The 20794-nt window shown below is 63.8% G+C and overlaps 1 protein-coding gene across 4 annotated transcripts; it reads left to right on the top strand.

The window, feature by feature from the left end:
• Positions 1-2654: 2654 nt before the first annotated feature.
• Positions 2655-19305, top strand: HAP1 (huntingtin associated protein 1). 4 transcript variants are annotated; one of them, XM_037886925.2, is made up of 16 exons: positions 2718-2953; positions 7730-7806; positions 8085-8201; positions 8581-8681; positions 9177-9285; positions 9561-9639; positions 9908-10038; positions 10187-10261; positions 10504-10632; positions 11000-11070; positions 11350-11556; positions 12141-12454; positions 14638-14856; positions 15449-15554; positions 15679-15743; positions 17203-17260. In XM_037886925.2, exons 1-15 carry the CDS (start codon positions 2806-2808, stop codon positions 15725-15727), a joined length of 1932 nt encoding a protein of 643 aa, XP_037742853.1. In that variant the 5' UTR covers positions 2718-2805; the 3' UTR covers positions 15728-15743; positions 17203-17260. The 4 variants fall into 4 exon arrangements, with proteins under 4 accessions (XP_043392815.1, XP_037742851.1, XP_037742852.1 ...); XM_037886923.2 differs by lacking the exon at positions 15679-15743 and having other exon boundaries at positions 2671-2953; positions 17203-19305; XM_037886924.2 differs by lacking the exon at positions 15679-15743 and having other exon boundaries at positions 2706-2953; positions 10510-10632; positions 17203-19305.
• The last annotated feature ends 1489 nt before the right edge of the window (positions 19306-20794 follow it).

The raw sequence follows: 20794 nt of genomic DNA, 5'->3' as shown, positions 1-20794 counted from the left end.
CATGGCTGCCCACGTGTCTCTGACTCCCCCACCCCGGTCGGTCCATGTGTGCTGGGCGGGGCGTGCTGGCTCCTCTCCTTGATCCCGCGTCCTGGCCCGTTAAGCTGCCATCGGAAGGAGCCCCATGTAATCTGATTGTGGGACCTAAACCGGGGAGCAAATCCCCAGGTGGGGGATTAGGCAGAGGCCGCGTCTCCTGCTCTGCCGCAAGGAGCCTCAGCCCAGCTGCCCCTGGCCATGAGCACAAACCCGCTGGGCATTTGGCTGTGGATCCGCCCTGGGGGGCTCCCTGCGCCCTGGTGGGGGGAAGGGGTCTGGCTGTTTGGTCTGTGCCCAGCAGGGAGGCTCCCTCCTGGAAAAGGGCTTCACAGACGCTCGCTGAACCTAGCAAGTCCCGTGATGCTCTGATGGTTGGAGCAAAGGGGCTGTGAGCCAGGATGCCTGGGTTCTATTTCTGGCTGGGGGAGGGGAGTTGGGGCTAGGGGTTGCAGGGGTGGGCTAGAAGTCCTAGGTTCCCTCGGTGGCCAAGTCACTTTGCTAGGATGCCTTGTGCCTCGGTTTCTCTTGGGTTCAGAGCATTAATTCTTGAAGTGGCGGGACTCTGCCAAAGAACAGCTGGGGGCGAAGGGCAGGAATCAATCCAGCATCGTCGCTGGGTGGGTTCCTAGGGCCCGTTTCCCTGAACTGAGAGTCAGGAGGAGGGAATGCTGGCAGGGTGGGGGGGTCTGTGTGTCCGGCTCTGGGCTGGGCGCTGACCCATTGTTCATCGTCCCACGGGGATTTGCTTGCGTCTGTCAGTCAGATCTGCCCCATGGGACCCTCCCGTTGTGCTTGCTTCCCCCCTGCCCGTGAAGGTTCCCATGTGCACCGGCAAATGCTCGTCCATTATTAAAGCACCAGCATAAATTATTCAAGTCTTCCCCTGCATGGGCCTCCTTGCTACCTTCACCCAACCGTGTTTATGGCAGAGGTGGCAAGGGAGTCAGACCGGTCGCAGCTGCCAGCCAGCCAGGGGACGTAGGGCACCATGGGCACGGACAGAGAGCGGCCTGGGTCCTGCATATGGGACTCTCCGTGCTGGCTGGAGAAGCCCCTACGGGGCTCACAACTCCCCAGCCATGAGCATTGTGGCGAGCAGACCCCAGATCCCGCCCCAGGAGACAGCACCTCCCTCAGCACCAAGGGGCGTCTCAGAAGGAAGGAAATTCCCACCCAGAAAACTTGGTTCTGCCTGAGCTGGGGCTGGGAGCCGAGGGCTCGTTTGCAGCATCGCTGCTCTGGGACCGGCGCTCGTGAGACGGGCCCGGATTCAAACCGATGCTGCTGAGAAGAACCTGAGTGGTGGGAAATCTGGGACTTGTCTGGGCTGGGTCACAGGACCCCCCCCCCAGGAAAACACACCCCGCACGTGTACCCCCCACATTCGGGGAAAGATCGGAGCTCCTCCCATTGCCTCTCGGCATGAGCCAGAGGCCGGAACCCTCCCCTGCTACCCTCCCCGTGTGGCCCCTGCTACCCTCAGCCCACCACCCACCATGGACTAGAGAGCCCCCCACTCACCGCCCTTCATGGGGAGAGACCCCCAGGCTCCAAGTACAGGGTGGAGACTGGCATTTTCCACGTGCACCCTGAATCCACAGGCCCCAGATCCCCCCAGCACCTCCCGCCCTCACAGGCTTCCCCGTCCCTCCTCCTGGCTGCAGGTTTGGGCAGCTGGGGAGCTCCGCTCCCCGTGTGCAGCCAACATGGCAGGGGGGCTGTGAGTCAGCCCCGACCGCCCCAGTTCATTAGCTGCGCTCGTGGCAGGGATGGGGGGGCTGCTGTCATGCAGCCCCAGGTGGCGAGGGGGCGAGGGGGACAGGAGCGGGGTGACGGGCAGCAGGACTGTCTGTCCCACAGGGCCACATTCCCCCCTTCAGACACCAGCCATCAGATTTTGCCTTTGTCGCGCCGAACCAACGGCTTGGGGCCCCGCACCTGCACAGGGATCCTCCTGCAGGGTCCGGCCCGGGATTCCCCCTCCTCTCCCCGGGGGTCTGGGCTCCGAGAATACTATTGATTAGACACCCCGAGCACTGGGGAACGATCCAGGGAGCAGGATCCCCCCCCCGCCACAGAGCCCCCGGTCCCTCCTATGGGCCAGAAGAGGGGTCAGGTCAGGGTCAGATTTTCAAACAGCTCCGGCCGATCCCTCCATCTGCGGAGCCCTCCCGGCTGGGGACCGTTCGCACCCTGGCCTTGGGGGGGGCAGCCCCTGTCCCTCGGCCCGGCTCCCAGCACTGGCCTCCGGGGGCCGGCTCTGCAGCAGGGGCTGCTCCGTCTGCAGGAGGGTGTGGGGCCAGCCCCAGCCTCGCCCGCTGCAGGGGGGCGGCTCTGAGCCAGGTGCCCCTGCAGAAGGATGCAGCTGCAGAGCCACGGGCTTCTGTCAGAGCCGATCCATTCTGCAGGGAAGGGGGGGGGAGCTCTTACTGACCCCCCCAGAGCCACTCCCACAGATGCAGGCTTAACCCCAGCACTGCCCCCTGCCCCCAGGAGCCCTTAATCCCCAGCATGGCCTGCGCCTCTCGAAACAGGGCACCCTCGCTTTCCAAGGAGATGGTCTAGTCTGTGCCGCTCTCCTCTGCCCCCCCCCGCCTGCTTGAATGGGATGTGCCCAGCCAGGTGCAGAGACAAGGGAGACCCTATAAATAGGGGTTGCAGCGGTGGGGCCCCATCGCCAGGGAGTGGGAGCAGGGGAGGGAGCTGGGCTGGCTGGACACCCCCCGTTGCATCTTCCCTCTGCTCCGGGAGCTGGGGCTTGGCTGCATGTTTCCCCCTGAGCTGTGCGAGGTGGGGGGGCTCCGTGGGCCCCAGGCCATGGAGTTCTGGAGCAGCCCCGCAGCCTACGAGGAGGTGCATGGGAGCGCAGCTCTGGCCGGCCCCCCGGATCTGATCGCTAACGAGCTGGAGGAAGGTGAGTGCCGGGGTGAGGGGTGGAGGGCTGAGCCGGGGTGTGGGGGGTGCATTAACCCTGTGTGCTCTGGGCACTGACCTTCGTTCAGAGCCCCCGAGTGCTCCTGTCCTGCTGTGTATTAACCCCCCCCACACACACACACACTTGGCTGAAGTTAAATCCCCCAGGCCCCCTCCCTGGGGCTGCGCCGTGTGTTCTGCCGCAGCTGGGGTGGCCGCTCCTCTGGCATGGCGGGACCCGCCTGGGCACTGGCGCTGGGGCGGGCGCTCGGTCGTGCTGCGTGGATGGCTTGTCTGGTGCCTGGCTTTCGCCCGCTGCGGGTTTGTGGTGGCCCTGGCGCGCCTGGCCCCATAGGTATTGTGTGTTCGTGGGGTGGCTGCCCGCTGCTGAGCTAGCTGCCCCCTGAGCTGGCCCTGCCGCGGTTGGCTTCCAGCCCGCGCCGGGGGGGAAGGGCCCCGGTGGCTCCGCTGTGCCGTGCTGGAGCCCCTCGGGGCAGGGTGCCCCTGTCGCTCTCCCCTCGTGGGGCGGCTTCCCGGCCCGGAGCAGTCCCTTGCAGAGCAGGTGCTGCAGACATGGGGTGGGTCTTGGAGCCCCTTGACTGCCCTGGGTGTCTGCCCTCCCCAGGCAGGGGGCAGGAGCCCGCTCGAGTTCGGTTGTGGCCTTACCTCCTGGTAGGGGAGGGCGGCAAATGGGGTCTGCCCGGCCTGGCTGCCGGTTCCCCAAGGGCTTGGGCTGGCGGCAGTGCCCCCTGCGTCTGTCCAGGGCTGCTGGCTGCAGGGGTGGGCGCCGGGTTGTCTGGGGCGAGGTGTGTGTGGCACCGACTGGTGCTAGAGAGTAGCAGGGGCTGCGGGCTCCCCTCCTGCTGAAGGCCCCCCGGGGAGCACCAGGTTTTCCTGGACCCCTCTCCGGCAGGGCTGGGGCCCCTTCCCGGGGCTGGCATTGGCAGCCAGATGGAAATGTTGGGGGGATGAGGGAGGCACCCGTGTTCCCATTGCAGCCACCCGGCAGGGAGGCTGGCGTCACATGGGGCCCAGCCGTGGCCCCGGTCCCCCCTCTGGCTCACTGCAGGGTGCCCGTTGGGGGGAGGCGGGGCCTGTGGCTGGAAGGCCCATGGGTGCTGAGGGGCTCTGGGGGCCAGGGGCCCAATGTGCTGTCAGGATGGTGCGGCGAATACAGAGCTCTGAGCTGGTGCCCTAGACCCCTGGCTGGGGGGCTTTGGTGGCGTCCCAGTGACTCCGAGAGGGAAGATCGCCTTTCCCCCAAGAGCACAGGGCCAGGGGCTCCTTGGGGGTGGGGGCTGGCTGAGAGCTGGAGGAGCAGTGTGGGGCTGGGGGGGCGGGGGGCAGGGCACAGCCAGGGGATGGGGTTCGGTGTCTGTCTCTCTGCATCCCCAAGCCTGACGGTTTTCTCTCACCAAACAATGGCTGCCAAGCGAATCTACCCCCGGGGCTGGGTTCTGGGGGGCCCCCACTGCTGGGGCAGGCACCCACCCTATGCCTGGCCCGTGCCCGATCTAACGGGGGGGTGGGGTCTGTATCTTGCCGCGCGGCCTGCAGACCCCAGCAGCCGCCTGGCGCCCGTCACTCAAGCCTTAACGAAGCTCACGCTCTAATTATTTCCAATTATGGTTCAGCAGCCTGACGAGGTGCTGGGGGGGTCCCCTGCGGAGACCAAGGGCCTGCTGGGGGAGGGGGCCGACCTCTCGGATCCTGCCCCCGCCCGCCATGCGGACGTGCCAGCCCGCACGCGGGCCGGGTGTCGGGAGCAGGGCGTGATGCCCGAGGGGGCGGGGGTGCCGGGGGGGGCGCGGGGGCGGGATTAGCTGGGTTGTTGACAAGACAGCAGCTGGGCAGAACGGGACAGACTGTTCCCAGGCCCGGCGGGGCTGGGCATCGCCATGGCAATGCGCCTCCGATACGTCACCGCTGACCGGGGCAACGTAATGGGATTTGTGGGATCTCTGAGCTTCTCCTGCTAACCCACTTTACAGGCACCCTGGGCCCCGTGTCAGCCGGGCTTAGTGCTCTGGGTGGGGAGATCGCTCGCTGATCCTCTCACTCCTCCCAGGCAGAGAGTCCCTGCTCCTCAGGTGGGGAAACTGAGGCACACAGCTGGGATGCTTTGTGCCCAGTGCCTGCTTGGCAAGTCAGTGATAACGTTGCAAATGGAACCCAGGCGTCCTGGCTCTCAGCGCCGCTCCTGTAACCCCTAGACCCCTCGCAGAGCTGAGGCTAGAACCCAGGAGTCCTGGCTCCCAGTGCCCCTCCTGTAACCCCTAGACCCCACGCCCCTTGGTGGAGCTCCTCCTGCTGTTTCTCTAGCTCGTCCCTGAGATAGGAGCCCAAAGTGCGCCCTGACTGGCGCGGTCAGTAAAGTCAGAGCCCCAGCCCCACCGCCATGGTGCAGGCCCCTTCTGCTTCCCCTCCTCCCTGGGGTGTCTCTCCCCTGTGCTCAGCTGTGTCCAGCCTCCCTACTGCTGCTTAGGAAGGGCCCGAGGACACGCTGGTGCCGCTTAGTGTCCGCACGGCAGGCAGCTGGCTGTTGCTTAGGCAACCTGCCCACGTCTGCCTGGGCCCGTGGCAGCTCGCAGGGCTGGCGCTTGGCTGGCACCTCTCTGCTCTGCAGCGGCGTGGGGGGTCGATGCAGGAGGGGAGCTGGGCTGGGGGCTCAGTGCAGCAGGTGCCAGAAAGGGGCAGATCGGCCCTGCCTGGCTCGTGCGGAGACCCAGGAGGGTGTAACCGAGGGGGTCTCTCATGGGGGGTTATGCCAGGGGTCGGTCGGTCTGCCTGCCTGTGGGAGTGGGCCCTTCTGTGGTGCGGCAGGATAGGGAGAGGTGGGTCTCTGGGTAGTGGGGGTGGGGAGAGCTGGGGTCTGGGAGCCAGGACTCCTGGGTTCAACTCCTGGCCGCTGACTCTGTGTTCCCATGGGCGAGTCCAGTTCCCTGTTCGGTGCCTCAGTTTCTCCATGCGCAGAGCAGGGCCAATCCTTGACCCAGCCTCCAGGGAGTGGAGCCTCCCGAACTCCATGCGAGGGCTGGGAGACCCCCACCACGGCCGATGCTGGAACAGAACGGGGAGGTGCTTGCTGGGGAACAGGTCTCTGCCCCATGTGGCTGAGGGGAGGCTGTGGAGCCTGCTCCCTGCCTCAGTTACCCTTTGGCCTCTGCTCCAGCCCCTCTGTGAGCCTGGCGCTCCCTCGAGAGCTGAGACCCTCTGGAGGCCAAGCAGTGGGAGCCTTGTGAGCAGCTGGACGCATAGAGTCCTGCCTGGTGTTCCCGGCTTGCCTGGCAGAGCAGGCTGGGTGAGAGCCCATGGGGCTGGCACAGACCCACGAGCATCCCTCTCCAGCTGCAGGGGCCCTCTGGGGTGGGGGAGCTGGGCAGTGGGCTGGGAACTGGCCGTCTGTGTCCATTGCACCCATTCCACTTGTCCTGAGTGGAGACTGGCAACGGAGCTGAACTTAACCCTGCAGGAGCTGGGCTGGGACCTGCCAAAGCTCATTGCACTAGTGAGCTGAGCCGGGTTGGAACCCGGGTGAAGTCTCCTGGCTGCCCCTGCCCACAGCTCCGTGGGGAAATGCAGGCGACTGATCTCCTGGGGGAGGCGGGAGATGGATTGGAAGTGACGTGGCCTGGCGAGCCTGGCAGTGCTATCAATAGAGGCTGGTGGAGCCAAGCAGTTTCCAGCCTGGCCCTGTGCTGGGATCTCGCTTCCAGTCCTGTCTCCACAGCCTGGATTTTTCCATTCCCTCCGTCCCCACCGAGCTCGGTCTGAGCGGTGTCCCGCAGAGGCACGGGGCTGGGGGTCAGCGTGGCTGATGGGAAAGGGGCTGAGCACAGTATCTGGATTGTGTGTGTGGTCACCAGTGGGGTGTGTGTGTGGGGGGAGAACATTAAGGGGGGGCTGGGAGGTTCTGTTTAACTTTGGGCTTTGCTGAGGCCTTGACAGGTGGCTCCTGCCGTGACCCCTCTGCTCACTACCTGCCTGTCGGGGACCCATCTCCTTGCCCCCCGGAGTCAGCGGCCCCAGGGTGTGAGGGGTTAGATCTTTGTACAAGGATCTATGTCTGAACCTGCCACGGTGGTTCCCAGTAGCCACACCTAAAGTCTATTCCCTGCCAAGCTCTTGGCCTTGATGCTGCCTTGTAGCAGTGAGTTCCACAGGCAAACAGTGCGTTGCACAAATAACGCGCTCCCTCTCTTCAGTTACAAATGTGCTCTCTGTCTAAGGCACTTGTCTGGGCCCCGTTCCCATGGTGTCTGAGCACAGCACAGTCTTCATTGCATTTATCCTCACAGCCCCTGCCCTGGCAGGCAGGGCACCGGGCCGTTATCTCCATTGGACAGATGGGGAACTGAGGCACAGAGAGGTTAAGTGTCTGGACCAAGGGGTCACAGGACTCTGTGGCAGAGCAGGTCCCCCAATCAGTGCTCTAACTACTGCACCCCCCTTCCTCCCCGTCAGCTCCACTGAACGCCCCCTGCTTCTAGTGTGCTGTAGGCGGGCGCTGGCTTCCCTTTCCTTGTTCCAGAATGCACCCCAGGGATCAACTTCCTGCCTCTCTGGGCACTCCTGCTCCTGCACGTCCTGTCCTACAGCTGTGGTTTGCAGTGGTGGGGCAGCTGATGGCTTGACCCCAGAGGTGGCTGCATTTCAGTGGCAGGTGAAGCGACCCACCAGGGGAGCTAGGAGGCTTGGCAGTCCTTGGATGAAGAGGGCTGGTGGAGCTGATGTGACGGGGCAGGGAACCAACCCTCTTTCTTTCTTGCTCTTTCAGTCCTCTGTTCCGAGCGGGTCGGCAGGATCACAAAGACCTACCATGATCTTGACGCGGTGACCAACCTGCTGGAGGAGGTAGGTGGAGCTGCTTCCCCCTCCTTGCCCGAGGTCTCTGCTCCTCCCCAGAGGTGGTGGCAAACTCACACGGTGCCCTGCTGTGTCAGAAATGCCCCAAGAGGCTCCTGGCTTGGCATAAGAGGGCCCTGGGCATGGGGCAGCAGTTCTGGGAAGGTGGGCTGGAGACTGGTCAAATCTGGGTGGGGAGGGAGGAAGTGTGTAAGGGGGCGAGGGGCCAGTCTGGGGTGGGCTGGGGTGCCTGCCCCAGTTGACGGCAGCCTGTCTCCCCCCTGCAGAAGGAACGGGACCTGGAGCTTGCAGCCCGGATCGGGCAGTCCCTGCTGAAGCAGAACCGGAGCCTGACGGAGCGCAATGAGCTCCTGGAGGAGCAGCTGGAGCTGGCCAAGGAGGAGGTAAAGGCCCCGCCATGGGCTCGGGTGGGAAGCAGGGTCCTGGCACCTGCACCCGCTGAGCCCCCATGGCTCTACGTACTGGCCATTGAGCCAGCTCCCCCTGCGAGCCTGTCCCAGCCCTGCCCCCCCATGGGCGAGAGGCGCTCAGCCCCTGCGGTCCATCCCATCTGCAGTGCCCACAGTGAGGGGGCCACTGTCTGTGATGGGGGTCCCCTGCACTGAGCCCCTCTAAACTCCCCCATGTGGTAGTGCCCTGGGCTGAAGTCAGGCTGGAGACCTGGCCCAGCTGCTTCCCCCACATGAGTGGGAGCCCTCTGGGGACCCTGCCCAGCCTGCCTCACCCCCGGTTGTGCCCAGTTTCCCCTCTTGTCCCCCCCAGATTGCCCAGCTGCGGCACGAAGTCTCCATGCGGGATGACCTGCTCCATCTCTACACCAACACCGTGGAGGACAGCGAGCCGGCCACGGCCACTGCGACGCCGTGAGTGACCCGGGGGGCTCTGCTCCCATCGCTGGGGGGAGACTCTGCCCTCGGCTGGCTCGTGCCTCGCTCGCTCCACAGAGCCACGTCCTGCCCGGGCCGGAGCTGGGCTCCCAGATTTGGTGACTGAGCGTTAAAGCCTCCGGTCCTGGAGCTGCCCTCAGCTGGGACCTGCTCTCTGAGGGGCAGCTCCTGGGACCAGGGCGGCTCTGCCCCTTCTCCCCTCAAGTGACAGCAGGGAGGTGGGTGCAGGAAGGGCCTTGGATCCCTTTTCCTCCTGCCTGGTGGATGGGGCCTGGCTTGTCTCCGGGTGGCACTGGGGGTTTATGGGCCCCTCTCTCTAGGAGGCCCAGGGGCGGGAGTTATGGAGGCGTACGGGCTGCCTCCCTGCCCAGCGGCGATGCTTGGGAGGGGCTGGGCAGCTGCTCCCTGCCCCAGTGGCAGAGGGTGCCGGGTGCCCGGGCTGCGGCTGCTCATGGCCCCTCTGCCCCACAGGCTGCGACGGAACGAGTCCTCGCTGTCCCTGCAGCAGTGCGTCCAGTACGACACCCTGCAGCAGAAACTCAGGGGCCTGGAGGAGGAGAACCAGAAGCTGCGCTTGGAGGTGAGCTGGGGCAGCCTGCTCTGTGCCAGGCTGGGCTGGCGGGTGGGGGGGGGGATTCTTGGCCTGAGGGAGCTCTCTGTCCCAGCCGCTCTCCCTGCCTGCCCCTGGCTGGCCGCTGGGGGCCCCTTTGCTCCCGCCCTGGCGCTGGGGGCGAGCAGGGGGCTGTTCCCAATCGAAAGCCCTGCAAAGTCGGGCCATGTTGTGCAGCTGTCGTGGGGGTGCGGGTGGGGGGTCTGGTCACCCCATGGCTAATGCTCCTTCTCTCTCTCTCCCAGGCCACCAGCATCGCCTCGGAAACCTGCCAGTACGAGGACCAGGAGCAGCAGCTGATGCTGGACTGCGTGGAACAGTTCTGTACGTCGGCTCCGGGCTGCTCTCCTCCCGGGCCCTGCCCGGGCCTGGCCTGTGGGGGGGCAGGGGGCTCTGTGGGGAGGGGGCTGCAGTGGCCTCCCTTTGGGTGCCAGTCCCCGCATGGCAGTGAGCTCTCCCCAGTTCAGACACCGGAGACTGTGGGCGCCGGGCATGGAACCCAAGTCTCCATGGGGCACGGCTGGGCTGGGTGGGCGCCCCCCATGGGCCTGGCTCCCTGCGCGGTGGCTAATCTCCTGCCCCCTTCCTCCAGCTGAAGCCAGCCGGCAGGTGGTTTCTCTCTCCGAGGAGCTGGCCCGCAAGACCGAGGACACGGCCCGGCAGCAGGAGGAGATCAGCCAGCTCCTGGCCCAGATCGTGGACCTGCAGCAGAAGTGCCGCACGGTGAGTGCTGGGGCCGGGGAGCGCCCTGCGTCTGGCTGGCTGCCAGGGCCTCTCCCTGGAGGGGGGCAGCCCAGCTGGAGCAGCCGGGGAGGTGGGTCGGTGCCAAGGGAGGGGGCGACCGCAGCCCTGACCTGCCGTGTCTCCCCAGTACGGCGCAGAGGTGGAGGAGCTGCAGCAGCATCTGGCCGCGACGAAGGAGGCTCAGCAGAAGCTGCGCACTGAGGTGAGCCCCTGGGGGGCAGGGGGGGCGGCGCTGGGCCCCCGGCCCTCAGCCGCTGCTGCTCCATCCACCAGCCTGATCCCTGGCCCCCGCGGGCCCAGACTCGCTCTCTGCCGCGCCGCCCTTAGCGACAGGGCGGGGAGTGCAGAGCATGGGACGCGGGTGCCGCTGCTGTGCTGAGGGCAGTGGGGTGCCAGGCCCAGCTCCCCGTGCCCTGCCCTGACCCCTGTCCTGTGCCCGGGTAGCTGCAGGACCTGCAGGAGAAATACGCCGAGTGCGAGGGCATGCTGCATGAGGCCCAGGAGGAGACCAAAACCCTGCGCACCCGGAACCTCCCCAACAGCACCCTCAGCCGGTACAGCCTGCTGCCCTTGGTGAGTACGGCCGCGGGGCACCCGGCCATGCCGCGGGGGAGAGGCTCCCATCCTGGGCACTGCCACTGTCTCCACGCGTGGGTCCAGCAGTGCTGGGCGTGTTGGAGCTGCACTCCTGGGTGCTGCCCCCCGGGGCGAGCCGGGCATCGTGCCACGTTCATGAATGGGCTGCCCGGGCCCGTTGCACCAGCCCCGGGGGAAGCCGGCATGGCCCTGCCTTGCAGGGAGAGGGAGGATGCGTGAGCTGTGGCATGTGGAGTGCGTCTGTGCTGAGCTCTGGGCACTGGTGCCCATGGGGTGCCTGGCTCCAGGCTGCTGGTGTTTCCCCTCGCTGGCCCCACTGACACCACGTGCTCTCTGCCTGCAGGACTCGCTGGCCGCGGAGATCAAAGGGATCATGAGGAAAGGAGCTGACAGCTCACCCTCCTCGGAGTACAAGTGAGTCTCCCCCTCGCTGTGGGGCTGGGGCTGGGGCTGTGGGGCAGGGGAGCCGGCCGGCCGCCGGGGCGCAGGCTTAGCTACGACTCATGGGACCCAGCGAGCCTGCCGTGTCCGGGGCTGGGGGCCCTGAATGGATGGGGGTTGAGGGGGTGTCCCCGGGTGCAGATGAGGGCTGGGGTGGCCAACCCCCCCAGTGATGCTGTCTGGGGGAGGGGTGGCCGGGCGGGCAGGCCCCCGGGGGAGGGGAGCCCGCTGACGGGCGCTGTCCCCACCCAGGAGCTATAAGCGGGTCTTCGAGACGGTGAAGGTCGTGAACCAGGCGGTCAAAGCCAAGTCGCGTGCGGAGTCACCCCAGAACCTGCCCGGCTCCAAGCCGTCCTCGGCCCTCCCCTCGGCAGGGTGCAGCCGGGTCAGCACGCCCCGCACCAGCTACTACGGGTCAGACAGCGCCAGCCTGGCACTGGAGAACCTGGAGAGCGCCCTGTAAGTGCCCCCCCCACACTCGGCGGCTGGGAAGGCGGGTGCCATGCATTGGTGGGCTAGGGTCAGTCGGGGCTTCCACCCTTCCCCCTCCCAAAAGATCTGTGCTGGGGAGGGACACCGGGGGGCTGCAAACAGCCGCACTCAGCCCATACCTGATCTCTGCTGGACTCTGCGGAGAGACGCTCTCCTGGGGAGGTTTATGTAGGGTCTCCTTGTTGATGATCATACTGGTGTGAGGTCCGGAGCAGGACCCCCGACGGGGGATTGGAGCAGCGTGGGTGGGTCCAGCCGTGGCCCAGTGGGATGTAGCTGGTGTGTGAGATCAGTGCAGGTGGCCCCCTTGGCTGTGGTGCCAGGACCCAACCCAGCAAGGGGCTAATGGAGATGAAGGGTCTGTCCCATAGATGACTGTGCCCTAGTCCTCTGAGCCAGCTTCTCACCCCTGTGGGGCACAGCCCTGGCACAGTCCCCCTTGCACTGGGGTGGTGCTCAGGGGGTATGGTGTGACGCTCCTCAGGCACACCCAGCTGCAGGGCTGAGCTTCTAGGGCCGTCCTAACTCTATCTCCTGCTTCCCCGTGGCAGAGGCGAGGAGAAGCTGCGAGGCACTCCGGGCACCCCGGGCAGGCACGACCTGGAGGCCGCGCTGCAGCGTCTGTCCGCCCGCCAGGAGAGCCATGCCTCGGAGCGCTCCTTCTTCGAGACGGAGCGCGAGCAGAAGCTGAACCAACTGGCCAGGGACGTGGAGAGCTCCAGCGGGTTCCTCACGCCCAACGACAGCAACCTGTCCACCGGCACCAACTACTCTGGCAGCTCGGAGCACACCGGGGCCTCCGGCTTCTCCCTCGGCTCCCTCTCCTACCTGCCGGATAAGCTGCAGATCGTCAAGCCCCTGGAAGGTGAGTGAGGGGAACAAGCAGGCCTGGGGCATCTCACACAGAGGGTGGCCCCAGGGCAGGAGGTGAGGAACAGGCCAGGTTTGGGCTCAGGCCCAAGGGGAGCCGCTTGGAGGAGCCGCCTGTGTCAGCCTTGGGAGTTAAGTGTTGTATTAATTGAAATGGACTAACTGGCCAACGGTGTTGCATAAGCCAGTCACTGGACAGCGTTAAACAGCCATGAATGAGGTCCAGGGCTGGGCATCCGGAGTCCGCAGCCTGCGAAGGGAAAGCACATGGGATCTCTTTCAGGGGAAAAGGCAATATGCCTCATTTATTGGGAAAACAACAATTCACACACCCACACCACACACACGTCGATGTTATAGTTACCAGTTTGGATCCATCTAGTGGCCAGCTCGGTTGATCACAGGTAGGGAGGAGCTGGGTTCTGTCGGTCGCGACAAAATGCTCCGGGGAAGTGGCAGGACAAACCCAAAGTTTAATGGCAAGGCACCTTGTGTTTTTTTTAGTGATTTTTTTTTTTTATTTTTTTAAATTGGGACTGAGTTTTGCATCATTATGCTGTAATTGTTTGACGAGTACTTGGTTTCTTTTTTTTAATTTTTATTTTTTAAGTTTTTTTTTAGGGAGTTACCTGATGCTGGTTTTGATTACAGATCTTTTGTCCCCATTGATAGGTGCCTGTTTTATTTTTAGAGTCATTAATTTGCTGCCATCTGACATTTCAATAGGGGTGTGTTGCAATCTCCTGGCACCCTTACGTTTGTCCTCAGTTCCTCCCTAGAAGGTCTGGGCCAATGATGGCCTTCACACTTATCTTCTAACACACACATTCCTCACTCTCTCACACAACAGAATAGATTTACACAGAACATTTGAACAGGAACATCAAATTGCAATGCAAGAGAAAACAATCACTGCATTCTTATTTTAAAATGCTAAACCTACAACAAAGTAGTGACCCTAAAAGGTCTGTTACTGCCTCGAAATCAGCTCAGACAGATTCTGGCTGATGCATCTCTACCAGTGGCCCATTAGGCCATTTCTTTCTGCTTTCAGAAAGGGGGGCTGGCAGGATGTGGTCAAATCCTACATCAATACATTGAATACATGCTACATTCTTCTTTATCCTTCATTCTAAAGTATACAAAATACAAACATAAAAATCCTCCCACTACAGGAGAAGACAAACTGGTTAAAGCCTCTGACATGGAAGGGGTCAGTGAGGTGTTCAGTGGAATATTTTTGTTCTCTCCCTTTAGCTGGGGAGTTCTAGCAGGAAACCCCCCTAGTGTGCAGGGTCTTGCTGGTTAATGCCTGTCCCACGAGGGAGGAAGGCAGCAGCGAGGAGCTGGAGCTTTCCTTGTGGCTGCTGTGAAAGTCCAACCCTGTTTCATCCCAGGAGGTGTGGGATTCAGCTGGAGCCGGGAGAGGTGGCGATGTCTCTGCCCAGTCTGCTCAGGGGGTCTCTGCATTAGGATGCAGATGGCCCAGGGTCCCTGGAGAGGGGGTGTGTGTGGTGGGGGGGGGGGGGGGCGGGTAGCAGCTGTAATGGTGAAGCTTGCGTCAGGAGCCCCTTTGTTCTCTCTCCCCCCCGCCCCAAATGCTCTTTGGGGCCTCAAAGAGGGACAAGAGAACAGTCTGTCCCCTTATTTGTCCCACACTTAAGCCTAATACCCAGCACCCCGATTTTGGGTCCTTAATTTCCAGTTCCACCATCTTGTTTTTACCAAGCCCAGTTTCAACACAGTCCTTGAGGTCTGGCCTCAGGCCAGGCTCCGTCTGTCTCCACACCCCGCCCCCCCGGCCTTTTCCCGTCACCATTCAGCCATTCGGTTATTGTGACCCTTTATGAACTTTCACTCCCTCCTCCCAGCTGAGCTCACCATTTGAGTCAATTTAGGACCCAGTTCTCCCACCAGTGTCTGTCGTCCCCCCCAGGAGCCAGCGGTGGTGATGCTAGGCACTGTGAATGCTGCTGCCCTCCGGGGGCTGGGCAGAGCTGCAGCATCGCTGCTGGGGTCTCCTGCATTGCAAACGTGGGGCATTCCCCACTGCAGGAGGTGGCTTGGAGGGCTAGAGCCATAGCGATGTCTGTCGGCAGCTCTGGGCACTGGGGCCCCTGGCAGCATGGGACGGAGCTAAGGGCTGGAGATCTGCATGGTTGGTGTCTCTGTCCCCAGGCTCGGTGACTCTCCACCACTGGCAGCAGCTGGCGAAGCCCAACCTGGGTGGGATCCTGGACCCCCGGCCTGGTGTGCTCACCAAAGACTTCCGGCAGCTGGACGTGGACCTGGAGGAGGTCTACAACCTGAATGACCTTGAGGAGGATGACGTGGACCTGAGCATGTTCCCGGCACTCGCTGCGTCCACGCCTTCCAAAGCCAACGGCTGCTCCAGTGGTGAGCCGGGGCCGGGGTGGGTGTGGGGGGGGTTGAGCCTGCCCTGACGGGACCCTGAGCCAGCAGCAGGCAGGTATCGGCCTGGCCCGGCCTGGCTAGCGGGACTCTCCATGCCCCCTGCTGGGGTGCAACAAGGCTGGCGTCCTTTGCTCCAACCCATCCAGGTGCTCCCAGGACCCCTGCCGCCGTCTCTCCTTCCCATGTCTGTCTGCACGTCCATCTTGTCTCGGTCGTCCATGTGTGGACGCTCTGTGTCTGGCTCTCTCCAGTCTCTTGCTGGGCAGCCCAGGGCCCGAGAGACTCTTCCCCCCGTCCCCGTGAGGTGCTCCGCCCGCCCTGGGAGCTGCTCTCATTCAGCCTGGTGTGTACAAAGGGGCCCTTGGTCCTCGAATCTGCCCCTGGCTGGGGTCCCCCGGGAGCCCTACAGAGCCCGCCGGGGCCCCCCTGCGCCCGTTCCCTGCTGACGCACTGGGGGCCTGTGTCGTGCTGTAGTCAGAGCCCTGGGCCCCCAGGTTTTGTCTCTGGTGCCCAGGTCGGTCAGTCTGTCCATCCCCCACCCATACATTAACCCCGTGTCTCCTGTCCGTGCCAGTGTTCCGCTCCTCCATTAACAACCTCCCCCAGACTCCATCCACCTTCACCATCACCACCTGCCGCATCCTGCACCCCAGCAAGGAGATCACCACGGTGACGCCCAGGTAAGGCGGCCAGGGCCCCGCCCTCCCGTCCCCATCGTCTCCCTGCGAGCCAATCACCCCCTCTCTAACCTGTCTCCTTTTCTCCCCCCGCCCCCCGGGCTGCTCTGTCGGCTCCTGGTTCTAGGCAGCGACACTCCTGGGGCGGGCGCCTCCTGCAGCCCCTGACGCTCTGAGGGGCTCGGTGCGAACGTAAGAGTCCCCGTATCACGCTGGCAGAGCCGGGCGCGGCAGCCCCACAGACACTGAGCGCGGGGGGCGTGTGCGCTGCAGGAAGGATCCCTCCAGCTGCCTGTCTGGGCAGGATCCTGGGGGCTTACGGAGCAGGGAGCAGCTGTTGGGAGGTGACGAGGGGGCTCTCGCCAGCTGGCCCCTGCTCTGGGTCAGGACTACGCCGTCCCCCAAGTCTGCCCCCCTGCAGGCTGCGAGGTGTGAGTGGGGTTACCGCTGGACTGCAGAGGCTGGCCCAGGCTGCTCTTCCCTACGTGCCCCACTGCATCCCCCACAGCTGTGGGGGGGGGATTCGTGCCTGGCTTGATTCCCAGCTGTGCTCAGGAACTGGCAAACCCAGGCGTCCCTGTCGTGCCAGTTTCTTGCTAAGAATCCCCGCTCCCTAATGAACCAGCGGGTGGCTGCTCCTGGTGGGCTGACAAGCCCGGCGGAGCTGGGCCCAGCACTGGAGCAAGAGGGAACGGGCAGCTGTTGCCTCCCATCGGATGAAGGGGTTTCTGTGCAGCCCAGATGCTGCTTTAGGAGTCGGATCTCTGCAGAGACCTGGCACTGACTGACATGAATGAGCAATTGGACATCAGGAGCCAGACCCCCCTGGGCTGAGATTCCCAACTTGCCCGGTGCCCTGGCAGTGCCGTGCTCCATGTGTGTAGGTCGAGCCCCTCCTGCGTGTGGGGGGAGCAGCCTGGGTCCAGCCTCTGCCTCTGGGGAGCACCAACTAACCCACTAACCAGTAGCTGCCTGGGACACAGGATGTGCCATTAACCCACCCTCCCTTTTCTCTCTAGGCCTAAAGAGACTAACGTGGCTGGCACCAGGCGGGAGGTGCTGCCCTACCCTGGGCAAGGGGGGTCCTAAACTTGCTGTGGGCTCTCAGCACCTTGTGTGACTTGGCTAAGGGGGGGGGGGGGGTGTTGGCTGCTGCAGGTTAATGGTAAAGGATTCGTTAAGTAAACGAGCTAACTGGACCAGTGCCTGGAAAGAGGAGGCTCCTTGCTCTAGGGCAGAGCCAGAGACTCTCCAAACAGACCCAGTTGCTCTCCCGCGGCTGCACCGGGGGCAATTCCCTTCAGTGCTGGCAATGGACTGCAGGGGAGCTGGCACTGGGTGGAGCTTGGCTGGGTCAAACTATTCACACTGCGCTGGGCAGGGACCCCGTGGCACCTGGACAGTCAGGGCCCCTGGGGGCTCAAGATGACTCAAGGTCCCAGAGCAAGTCGGGGACAGAGCCAGGAGTAGAACCCAGGAGTCCGGAGCTTGGCCCAAAGCACAGAGCTTTGGGGTGGGGGCATGCCAGAGGTCAGGGTACTGGGGGGGAAGCTCAGCCCAGAGTGAGAGCTCCTCTTTCCTAGGCCAGGCCAGGCCTGTGGGGCTGCCACCTCCTTGTACTGACCAGCTTTCTCCCCTCTCTCCTCCCCAGTCTTTATAATACAGTCGTGCCCTCTTGTGGACCCTTTGAGAGGCTGAGTGCCGCCGGCTCCGTGCCCCAGGCTCCGGACCCTGGCCCCAGGGCGCTGGCTGCGCCTCTCAGGCTCGTCACACTGCTGCTGGAGCACGGCATCTCCGCCTCGGTGCGAGCGAGCAACGCCCTGGCTGCGCTCCGGGCGCCGGAGCCCCCCTCCTGGCTTTCCCCCTTGAGGGAGCAGTGGGACAGCCTGGGGGGAAGGTCTCCGGGCAGCTCAGGCTTGGCTCAGCCTTTCCCAAGGGCCCCCGGGCTGGAGGACAGCAGGGCCCCTGGGCCTAGCGGATCCCAGAACAAGAGCAACATCTTCAGCTGGAACCTGGTGGAGAAGCTGAAGAGACTCAGGCTGGACAACGTGGTGGCCAGAGGAGAGGCCTCCTTCCGGGGCGCAGAGGAGGCCAGGCAGCCCGCTGGGACACCGGCCGCCACCACCACGCGGCCGTGAGCTGGTTCTTGGGACTCTGCTGCTAAGGGGAGCCCGTGAGCCTCCTGGTTGGGACATGACCCCTGCAGAGCAACATGGGCCTCCCCAGAGCCCTTTCCAGCCAGGAGCCAGCTGTGGGGGGAGATGATCCGTCCAGGTCTTGGCTGCTGGCAGGAGCTGGGCTCTGTGGAGGGATCTGCTCTGTTGTCTCTTAACTTATTTCCAGGCACTGTTAGTAGGTCCCCTGGGTGGGGGCCCCCCACAGGTGATGGGGGTGGGGTGACCATTTTCTGAGTGGCAGTGACAACCAGTGCATCAGCAGCTGCTGTTTAATAGGCACCTTGGCTCTCTGCCACTGACCTGGGCGTAGGGGATGTGTCCCCAGGAGGGCTCAGGCTGCCCCATGGCAAGCCCCCCTCCCCCAGGTGCAGCAGGTCTCCCGTGTGCCCCGTGCCAAGGGGGTGAGGCCGGGGACACTCTGCTGAGCTGGAACTCAGCTTTGGGCTGGGAGGTTGGCTCTGGTCTCTTCAGAGCAGGTGCTTGGACTGGGCCCTTCCCCCCCAGCATTAGCATGGCTGGGGGGCTGCGGGGCAGCTTGTGTTGCCTGTCACATCTTGCAATGATCCACTGTCCTGTCCTTTTCCACCCCCCCAGGATGGCAGCATCTCTACCTCCGCTGCTCCGGGGGGGTTGTGTCAGGATCACAAAACTAGGCCTGGAAGCTCGGGGGCCGAGGGGCAGCGGCTCTGGGGAGGGAAGTTGGCACAACTCCTGCTCCTAGGGGCTCTAGCCGCCTGCCCAAGCCCTGAACGTGCCTTCAGCCGCAGTGGGCGGGCACAGCGGGGGGTGGGGGTGTCTGCCCCTGGAACCGTGGGCAGGGAAGGGGCTCAGGTCTATGGTTTACATGTAGGTGGTGCGGGTGGCTCCCACCGCTGCCTGGTCTCCCCCCTACACCCACACTCGCTCTTAGCCGAGCGCAGCGGTGGGGAAGGCCAGGTCCCGCGGCTGTAGCTGTCAATGGGGTGAAGGGGGGCTTAGGATCTCGATGAGGAACAGGCAATATTGTTCCAGCCAGGGAGGGGGCAGTGACTCTTATGGCCAGGCCCTGCTCTCCCCACAGCCTGAAGGCCAGGCCCCGGGGGGAGAGGAAATCTGCTCTCCTGGAGGGGCCGGGGTCAATGCAGGATGTCCTGGGCTGTCCTGTGGGCCCTGCTGTACTGTTAATATTGTACAATAGCAAATGCCCAGCCCTGCCGAAGCAATTCTGGCCCGAGTCCCTGGAACCGGGCTGCACTCGACCCCCTGGGCCGGCAGGGCTGGGCTGTGTGTGATTTTCTGTCACCGGCGGGGCGCGGCCCCGGGCCGACCTGTCTTTTTAAAACACTGAGATTTTTCAACAGCTGTTTTGTCTAGTATCAATAAACTAAGCTAGGGAGTGAAGGCCCCGCCCCTTCCCGGCAGGGGGCGGGGCCTGCGTGCTGCTGGGGGTGTGGCTCTAGGGCTGTTCCATGCACAGCTGCTGCTCCCCACGTCCTGCTGTTTTCGATAAGTCTCTGCACTAGCTGGAGTTTGTGCCCCCCCCCCCCCCGACTCCCCAGCTGTGTCTTTCTGGTGAAATAAACGTGACGTAATCAGAACCGGCTCCGGCCTGGTGTTCACGGCGCCATCTGAGCGGGACGGGGGCTTGTGTGGCCTGACCCCTCAGTGACAGCTGGGCCTGGCCATGACCAGATCCCGGCAGTGGGGAGGTGTCTGGAGCTGCCCCCATGGGCTCAGCGAAGCAGGGGTGAGGTGGGGCACCGGGGGGGGGGGGGGGGTCAGCTGCTTGGCTGCAGCCATTCAAAGGCTGGTACCCCATGCTGCATGGGGCAGGAGCCAGGCGTGTAGGCACCAGCCTGGGTGAATGCTGCAGGGACCTGCATGGGGGGAGGGATGGTGCTGCTGTGTCACCCCCAGGGGACCGGCCTAAAGCAGCTCCCCCTGCACTGAAGGTGGCTGAGAGCTGCTTGGAGGGATTGATTGAAATACCCCTGCAAGCATGATACCCTGCGCCCCGCCCCCTGCAATTAGCTGGCCAGGACTGGCCCAGCAGCTGAGCTCTGGCATCCTCCACCCTGTCTAGGGCCAGGGGCCAGCGCTGGCAATTTTACTACAAGTCTTGCAGTTGTTTTCCTTCAGCTCCTGGAGTCACGGGATTGTCGGGCTTTCTCACCACTCATTCTGCTCTTTGGAAGAACTTCTCCTGCATCAAGAACTACTCCTTGACCAGGGAGTCCTGAACATGCAGGGCTAGTGGGCAAGAAAAGCGATGGGGCAGAGGTGAGGGCAGCTGCTGGTGGGGAGGAGCCCTAGGCTGGGGCGGGGTAGGGGGGAAGCATCCCTCCCTCCCCACATCAGGACTTGCTGTCCCAGGCTGGCCAGGGAGCTGCAGCATGACCAGACCTCACCCCACCACTGGCTCCACCTGCTGCTGCTCTCACCCCTGCCCCCCTTGGGGCTGGGACCTCTGATGCCCCTCAGCTTCCCTACCCCATCTTCACCTGGCCCCTAGGGCACCGGCTCCCCCCTTTGCAGGCTGCCCCCCTGTGCCCATAGAGGGGCCTGGAGCCCCAGGCTGGGCCTTGGCTTTTTAATTAAGGGGTGTGTGTGGGGGGTGGGGGTTGAGTCTCTGGTTGCAAATATTTTCTCCCCCCTCAATCTATCTATCTTTATTTTTAAAGTGAGCAGAAGGGGGAGGGAGAAAGAAAGCACTGGCTTCAAAAGAATAAATTAACATAACTTACTGGGCATTGACCGGGGGCGGCTGGCCTCTGCCAAGGAGGCAAGGTGGCCTAGGGCACTTGCAGTTGCCTGCCCAGGGCTAGCTGAGCCCAGCAAACACCCGCTGTCCCCAGTTGCCTCCTCGCTCCACCCTGATCCTGGGGGGCAGAGCTGCCATCCCCATCCCCATCCCCTCCCAGGAGTAAACCAGGGCAGGGAGTCTCTGGGTGGAAGCCAGTTCTTGGTCCCAGCGCCACTGTGAGCTGTGTCCGGCTCAGAGGGAGAGCAAAACCCCCAGGGCACCCAGGTGGGGCTGACGGCCTAGACATCAGCTACCCTGCGGCTCTGGCAGTGCTCTGCCGGGGG

The sequence above is a fragment of the Chelonia mydas genome, chromosome 27, assembly GCF_015237465.2.
Source record: "Chelonia mydas isolate rCheMyd1 chromosome 27, rCheMyd1.pri.v2, whole genome shotgun sequence".
Taxonomy (NCBI): Eukaryota; Metazoa; Chordata; order Testudines; family Cheloniidae; genus Chelonia; species Chelonia mydas.
Note: the sequence above shows the minus strand (reverse complement) of the source record. Positions and strands in the feature narration are given on the sequence as shown.